Genomic DNA, 9,034 nt, shown 5'->3' with positions numbered 1-9,034 from the left:
ATTGTCAGGTGAGCCGGGACAGCCTTCTTCCTCCGCCCAGCCGCCACAGTGATTGCCGTCAAGTCTGTGAGTAAAATATTAATTTTAATTGTAATTTCGATATTATTATATGTTCAGCATGCCCATGCATCACTTATATGCATATATTTATGTAGTTAAACTCTAGGCACGATTTATGATGCATTGATAACTGTTAAAGTGCCATGATGTTGTTGTGGTAATTTGGAGCAGTGTGCGTGCGTTGGCGTGCGTGTGATGTGGTGTGGACTATGGATAGGACGGGTAGTCACGGCTTGAGTTCTTCGCTGGGACCCGATCCTTCGAGGGGTAGTCACGGCTTGAGTTCTTCGCTGGGACCCTCGATTTGGTTATTAAGTGGAAGTCCGAGCTGAGTTCTTCGCTGGCACCAGGTTGGATTTAAGAGAGCTGTATAGGGGATCAGCTCCCATATGTTATGATTGATGCTACAGGGTGCGTGAGTGCTCCAAATTACCTTTTTGATGTTATGATGTGAAAATGATGTTGATGTTGCATTTCACTCTACAGGGTGCATTAGTTCTAGATAGTTATAGAGATTATGGTTAAAATTGATATTTTACTCTCTGAGTCGAACGCTCACTCCTGTTCAAAAATTTTCCAGCCACAGGAGGATATTTTTGAGGTTAACTCGCTTTCTCCCGCGGATGTCGATTACTACTGTTTGTATAAACTTGTTAAATCTTAGAATTTCCGCATGTGTTAGAAATGTTTATTTGATTTGGGTCTGTAAACTAAATTATTATTTTTGGACCTGTAAACTTAATATTCTATGCATGTTGGATGGATTTGATGAGGGAGCTGAGCTCCCATTTATTTTTATGCTGCTATGAGTATGTGGAGGGTGAGCTGAGCTCCCCAATTGACTATATATTGTGTTTACAGGTCGGGTGAGTCGAAAACTCCCCGTTGGAAAGTCCATTTTATGGTCGGACTCTGTCCGTTTGTTTTCTTGAAATTGGGCCCAAATGGGCCTTAGAGTTGGGTTAATGAACAGTTAGGCTTACTACGGGCCTCGGGGGCTTTAAGCTGGCCCAGGTCCTAGTGCCGGTCCGGCCCATAGGTTGGGTCGTGACAACTGTCAAATAGAGCATATATTCTTTCATAGATAACCTCAGCAATCGTCGTTTTGCCTATACCGCCCATGCCCCAAATTCCTATTATGCGAACATCAGGATATTTAATATTTAATAATTTTTCCACTTGTTCCACGGAGGATTCTATTCCAATCGCTCTCTCAGGATGATTTGACGGTGCATGATTCAACTTCTTCAATACATGATTTACAATATCATTGATAAGGGTGGAGTCAGGTCTGCCAAATACAAGGAACAAAAAGTGATAAGTCGGAATGATGAAAAAGAGAGAAAACAATGTACTTAGCTTGTTTTCGAGCCTTAAAAAAATTTCTTTTAATTATCATTATTATTTATAATATTATCTTAATATTTATAATTTAAATTATAAATTTTTTTAAAATTTAATTTTTAAAAGTTAAGATATTTTATAATTAAATATAATATTTAAAAATTATTTATATTATTTTTTTATAAATTTATTTAAGTAAAAATATTATTTATCGCATGTTACTCTCCATCATAATAATAATAATAATAATAATAAGTCATTAAAGACTATTAGTTAAAAAAAATTGATCATTAATTAGTGATATCATAATCAATAATAAATACTCTCTTTTATATTAATTATTATTTAATTTTTTATTTTTCTTTTAATTATATTATTATTTATAATATATCTTAACATTATTTAAACTATTATTTTCTTTAAAATTTAATTTTTAAAAATTAAAAGATTTTGTAATTAAATACAATATTTAAAAATTATTTATATTATTTTATAAATATTAATTATTACTTAACTTTTTTAATTTTTCTTATAATTATCATTTTATTTATAATACTATCTTAATATTTATGATTAAATTATTATTTTTTCTTAAAATTTAATTTTTTAAAAATTAAGAACTTTAATGATTAAATGTAATATTTAAAATTATTTATATTATTTTTTTATAAATTCATTTATACAAAAAATTATTTGCCACATAATAATAATAATAATAATAATAATAATAATAAAAAAGGTCATTGATGGCCATTAGCTAGTTTAAAGAAAATTAATCATTAATTTGTGATATCATAATCAACTATCATATAATTTAATCAACATTAAATTATTTTATATATTTAATAAATATTTTTATTACATTGTTATATTTTTCTATTATTTTTATTATGAAATCTTTATTAAAAAAACTTTTAAGTGACAAAAAGTGTAATTTATATAAAAAATTATAAAAATAAAATATAAAAATTTGATTTATTTATAATTAGTATGTATTATTTTTTATATTAATAATTTAATATTATTTTTATTTTACTTTCTTAAGATTAAATAATGTTTATTATTATTATGACCAACTTATGACTATTTAATTGAAACGCGCAATAAAATAGAAAATGTTTTACTGTTATAAAAACTGAATTTGAATGCTTTTGTTATCGTTTTTCAATTAAATAATATTTAAATATAAATTAATTTTTTATTTAAATAGTATGCCATATAAAATATTTAATATAAATCAAGCACTCTTCTCTCATCAAGTATTTTTATTTCACCTAAATGCTTTCAAATCTTTTTTTAATTTGCACTTTTTTTATTATTTCTTTTTAAAGTTAATAATTATTATTCTCAAAATTTATTTATTTAAATATATTTAATTAATATTTATTTAATTATTAATTTTTTATAAAATTTTTTATTTAATATTTTTTAAACTTTTAAATATTTTATTTCATTATAATTATATATCGAATGCAATTATAACTAATATTTTGATTATCTATATTTTATTATCATTTAAATTTCGACAGATTTATTTTTAATTTTTAATTAAATATCCATATTTTTATTCATAAATTATTTCCTAATTATATTTTTATATAGAAGTAAAATTTTAAAAATAAATTATAAATATGATTATATTAAAAATTTAGTTACAAATAAAGATAATTATCTGTAAATGACGATATTATAAAATTTTAGTTTATATGAAATGTATTTATTTTCTATTATAAATTTATGTAAAATGATAATCATTTTTGTCAAAAAATTATTTAATAAAAATATATCAAATTAATAAAAAAATTACAATATAGTATTTTTAAAAAATAATATAATAAAATGTTATTTTAAATTAATAATAATGTTATATATTTTCATAATTATTAAAATTAAATAATTCAATTCATTATTAGTAATTTAACATTTTTTATTATATTAATAACAAAAAAATAATATTTATATATTTTTAAAATAATATTATTTTCTCATTAAATTATTTGTTATAATTTATAAAAAATAAATATCAATTTACATAAATAATTAGATAAAATAAAAAAATTTCCTAAAATTTAAATTATTTTTGAATAAAGTACTTTTATTATATTTTAAAAAAATAATCATAGAAACTATATATATATATTGATTAATTGCACCATAAATTAATTAAAAATTTATTATCATAAAAGATAAAAAATTATTCAAATTAAATTAAATAAGAGAAATTTTAATTTAAAATTAATTTAATAATAATAATAATTTATTTTTTTAAATATAATTAAAAATTAAATTAAAAAATAAAAATTATAAATTACTCATACTTAACATGGGCATTATACTAGCGGGAATATATTTCAATAAAATTTCAACTCTCAGATGCAGATGAAGAGCTGCCTTCTAAGCAATAATAAACACTAGGAAAATCAAATCTTTCATTCATTATCATCATCATTGTTCATTTTTCATGCATGCTGTCATATTATTTTAATAGCTATAACCATTATAGCTCTCTCTATATATGCAGATGGCAATATGAATTCCAAAATTAGATTGGTATGATCAATTTCTCAAAATTAAAACTAATATTTTTTACCAAAATTCCTACATATTTCTCTCTCTCCCCCCTACCTTTTCGTGAAAAATTATACAATAAAATCTAAGTATCTGCAACAGCTTTATTATAACTATTAATTACAGTGGATCTCACGTGCGTATCGCTATGATCAATCACACACATGACATTTAAAATAAATATTTTAAAATTAAATATTAAACACAATTTACGCATAATCAAAATAAATTCATTAATCACAAAAAAAATATTATATTAAGAGTATTTAAAAATAAAAATAACTTAATTCTAAATTATATAATGAGAATAAGCTTTATCTGATATAATATTTAGAGGTAGCAATTTTTTTTTTTGTTATTGGTAAGATTTTAAAAAATAAAAATGAATAAATTTTAATTATAAAATTATACTAAAAATCAATTATATGGAATTAAATTGAATTATGATATTCTAAGTTGTGTCATATCAAACACATATATGAATTGAAGAGCTTTTTTTCAAAAATGCATAAAAAAAAAAATTACAGTTGCTATGTCGTTTGGCAAATATTTACCAAACCACGGTGATTTTGGCCAGGCGGCAAAGGCTCTCGCCATACCGACCGTATAACTGTCAGCATAGCTTGCCTCTGGTTTCAGTGTCACTAATGCACAAAAAATCCAAAACAGGCCCGCAAACCTTGATTCGCTTACTCTAAAGCTTGAGTATTAAAAATATTAATATAGTATAGGATTAGATAAATTAATATTAAATTTAATAATGTAGGATTAATTACATTAATATTTTAGATTACATTATTAAAATAATTTAATTAATTGTTACTGAAATAATTAAATTATTTAACTTCACTATTTATTTAAATATTAATATATGTTGAAAGATAATTCAAATAAAATATTTATAAAAAATAATATTTTAATAATTAATTAAATATAATTAAAAATAGTGGTCAGTATATATTGAGAAAAAAAAATGTGTGTTTGTATACTATGTATTTATAACTTATAAAACTGTAAAATTTAATTTTCAAATTTTATTTCTTTTTTACTTAGGTAAATATGTATTCTATATAAAGCAATTAATAGTTAAAAAAAAAATACTAAAGTACTCAAATAGATTTACTTTTAAAAAAATTAGAAATTAAAATCATGGTACTTTGAAATCCATGCAAGCTTATATAATATATGGTAAATGCATTTGTAATTTATTATTAATTTATAAATATTTAACATTTATTAATATATAAATATTTAATTTTCATTATAATTTAAAATGTATTAGACAACATCAATTATTGGTATTGATTTACAATTAATATATATTAGGGTTATGCATGGTTCTCAAGATATTGAATTGAACTAAAAAATTGTATTGAATCGATAGAAATTGTATCGAACTAAAGTTATTTTGATATTTTTGATTTAATTATGATTTTTCATTAAAAATTGAACTGAAACTATATCAAAATTAAATCAAAATCATAATAAATCAGAATTAAATCAGGAACTGAATTTATATATTATTTTTTTTAAATATATTATATACTTTTTAATATAATTATATATATATATATATATATATATATATATATTTATATATGTATATTTAATTATAAACTAAATACAATCTAATATTATATTTCATTTCTTTATTTTTTTTAATAATTTTAATTATAAATATATTATTATAATATATATATATATATATTAATTCATAATTATATTAGTATCTCATAGTTAAATATTAAATAATTAAAATATACTTATATTATTATATTATTTAATATACTTAATTTTAAATTATATATTCACTTTATAATAAAATTTATATATTTAAAAATAATTAAAAGATATATTATATGATATATTATATATTAATAATTTAATTCAAAACTTAAACACTAATTTAAATATAACTTTTTTAAAAAATAATTAAATAAAATTATTTCAAAAATCAAACTAAAATCTTAATCGAAACTGAAAAACTAAAAATTATATCAAACTGAAATCAGAACACTGTACCAAAATTTTAATTCAATTTCAATTTCTAGACAAATCTCAAATTGAATCAAAACTGCACATCCTTAGTGTATATATAAATTGGGCAATAAAATAACATAATAATTTAAATATTAAACTATAATAATAAAACATTTCTTTTAAGCTATAATTATTTTTCATATTGAGTATTAATTTTCTCATTCGTTATTCTTCACTCATCAATATAATTTTGAAATTCAAATTTTAATATTTCGCAATCGAATTAAATTTATTTTCTCTAGAAAAATAAATTTTGAATGCATTTAATAATATGAGTTAACTCTTACATAAAATTAATTTCATTTTTTAAATTTAATTAATATATGAAAAAATATAAATTATATTATTGTTCTTTCTTATGAAATAAATATTTTTAATAATATTTTTGCCTCTGTGGCCAAAAACACTTGGAAAATATTTCCCAAGCCACGCAGAAACGGAAATAATTTTATTTTTTTTATACATTTTTTTGCAATTTTAAGAATTCCCAAACCAAATGACAAGAGAAAGGCATTTTACCTGGAAACAGCTGAATCAAATCCTGATAGATTGGCTGCGTCCTTCAAAGCAGCTATCCACTTCTCCACAATGCGCATATCTGCACTAGCTTGTGCTTCTTTTTTAGCTCTATCAAATCCTTTCCCAAAATCCCCAGTTTGGTCCACCACATCCGAAGGATCTACGTGGTAGAACACCGGTAAAACATTCTGCCCATGAGCCTTCTTGCATTCCATGATATGCACGAGCTCCTCCAAGCACCATGGTGAATCCGCGTAGTTCGGTGAGAAAACAATTACAGCAACCATCGATTCTTCAATTGCTCTCAATAGCTCTGGAGTGATCTCCTCTCCTCTATTCAGCTGATTATCAATGAAAGTCTCAATTCCCTTCTGATAGAATTTGTTATAAAGAAAATGGGTAAAATTATCACGCGTATCTCCACCCCTGAAACTAATGAACACATCGTGTTTCCATTCAGGGGCTGTAGAAGAAGAGGAAGCCATTCTGTAAAAAATCGTCCTCCAGAACAAAAATCACTTATTTTTGCTAGAATTCCCTCTGGTTCTTTGCAAACAAACAAAGAATGACATTGGACCCTATGACAAATCGATCTAAGATGCAAAATCCGAATAAAATAAAGAAGCGTAAGAGTTTAATGATGAACTCAAATATTGCAGCAAAAGTGAAATAGAGAAATTGGCAGTAGAAGGACGATTTGTAAAGCTGTGATTTTGCAGATTTTTATAGAGAAAGCACTCATGGGATGATGGAAAAGGGAAGAAAAAGAATGAAAAGAGGAAATTCAAGAGAGGTGGAAAGAGAGAGGAAAGGACCTGAAGCAAGTCAAGTCAACACATAGGCTACTAGGCTAGTTTTCGCGTTAATTGTTAACAACCTTCTTCGTTCTTTCCGCTTCCAGCTCGTCGGATCAAAGTACTTGAATGGAACTTCAAGGGCAGCTTCCAACTATTCTGATTTTTGGTTTTGGTAGTATTTTAATTAATTTTTTTAAATATAAAAACAAAATTACCATTGTGTTTGGTTAAATTCCATCTGTAAACTTGAAATTCATTTTAAAATAAATTCTAATTAGGATTTATTTGAAATGAATTTATGATAGTAAAATTTAATTAAATTTTATATAATTTATGTTTAATATAGTTTTAAAATTAAAATGTATTTATTTTTATTTTCAAAACTATCATTAAAACTAAAATAAAAAATCATAATTTTCAATAGAATTAAAAAAAATATATACTTATAAATTTATAGCAATTAACAAACATATAAAACTAACTAATAATTTAATAATAAATATAAAATAAATTCACATGTTTTATAATATAAGAGATTTATATAATAATATAAATACTATCATTAATAAGTGCATAATAAGTTTAAATATTAAAAAGTTAGAATAAATATAAAATTCTAATATATTAAATTAATGATAGATATTAATAGTACTTGTGATATGTGCATTTTAAACAACAATTAAAAAGCAAATTAAGGCATTTAAGTAGAATTTAAGGCATATATATCTTAAAGAAAATACACAATTTCATATTATGATAGATTATGATAGATACAGGGGCACATTGATTGATATTAAAATTTTTATTTTTACCAATTAAGTAGAACTAATACATATGGCTAAATAAAAGATGAATGATTTAGAGGAAATTTTTTTGATTTGGGAATTTTAGCTCAAAAAATGTTGCTATGTAAGTTTTGCGAAATTCATTTCAAATTTCATTAAATTTAATATGAATTGTTATATACCTAAAACCAATTTCTAGAATTGAATTCTCAAAATTATTTTTTTTTTCAAACCAAACAAACAAAACATAAAATTTAATTCAATTCCACAAATTTTTATTTTTTTGAATTGAATTAAATAAGCTCTACATGTATTTACATGTATTAATTGATTAGTGAGCATCCCTGGCTGCCTAATCCTTACATCGCCATTACTCTAAAATCCTAACTCACCAACTTATCACCTACCTTTGTTTAGCTTTTACTATTTCCTTTTATTCTTTATGACTAACTAGGAAGACAGTATGTCAAACCTTATTTCAATGGCACAAAAATTAAACTATAGGGAAACCAGTTCTCTAGTTAACAGCAGCATCTGATCAAACAGTGATGAAATAACATAATGTGTTGGTGGGAAAATTGATAACTCACATAGTCCACCAGGGTTTTTAGCCCATTTATAGTGATAGTCCACCAGACTAAAATAAATGGTGCTTAGCCTATCTATGATGATAATCCACCAGGCTAAAACAAATGTACTTAGTCCATCTATGACGATAGTTCATCAGACTAAAATAAAGGTACTTACCCCATCTAAAATGATATCCCACCAAGTAAGCAAATTAAATGTGTAAGTCTAGCTAAGGAATAGTTTACCAAAATAAGCAAATCGAAGGTGCAAATTCACCTAAGGAAAATTTTCTACCATTATCAAGTTTATCAAGATGATAGTCTGCATTAAAAAAAAATTAGGGGGATGACC

At 23.4% G+C, this 9,034-nt stretch overlaps 1 protein-coding gene across 1 annotated transcript; it reads right to left on the bottom strand.

The window, feature by feature from the left end:
* Positions 1 to 718: 718 nt before the first annotated feature.
* Positions 719 to 7,304, bottom strand: LOC110670753 (TMV resistance protein N). The gene is made up of 2 exons (XM_058137780.1): positions 6,532 to 7,304; positions 719 to 1,351 (listed from the first exon to the last, which is right to left on the bottom strand). The coding sequence occupies exons 1-2, from the start codon at positions 7,014 to 7,016 to the stop codon at positions 1,078 to 1,080; spliced, it is 759 nt and encodes a 252-aa protein (XP_057993763.1). The 5' UTR covers positions 7,017 to 7,304; the 3' UTR covers positions 719 to 1,077.
* Positions 7,305 to 9,034: the final 1,730 nt, after the last annotated feature.

Source organism: Hevea brasiliensis, chromosome 16, assembly GCF_030052815.1.
Source record: "Hevea brasiliensis isolate MT/VB/25A 57/8 chromosome 16, ASM3005281v1, whole genome shotgun sequence".
In the NCBI taxonomy this organism is placed as follows: domain Eukaryota; kingdom Viridiplantae; phylum Streptophyta; class Magnoliopsida; order Malpighiales; family Euphorbiaceae; genus Hevea; species Hevea brasiliensis.
This window is presented reverse-complemented; position numbering and strand designations above follow the sequence as displayed.

What these genes read in the sequence shown, in the direction of transcription:
- LOC110670753 (XM_058137780.1), bottom strand. Translation starts at nt 7,016, where the DNA reads ATGGCTTCCTCTTCTTCTACAGCCCCTGAATGGAAACACGATGTGTTC. An exon ending in TTTGATTCAGCTGTTTCCAG is followed by an intron (nt 1,352 to 6,531) that starts GTAAAATGCCTT and finishes TGTATTTGGCAG; the next exon opens with ACCTGACTCCACCCTTATCA.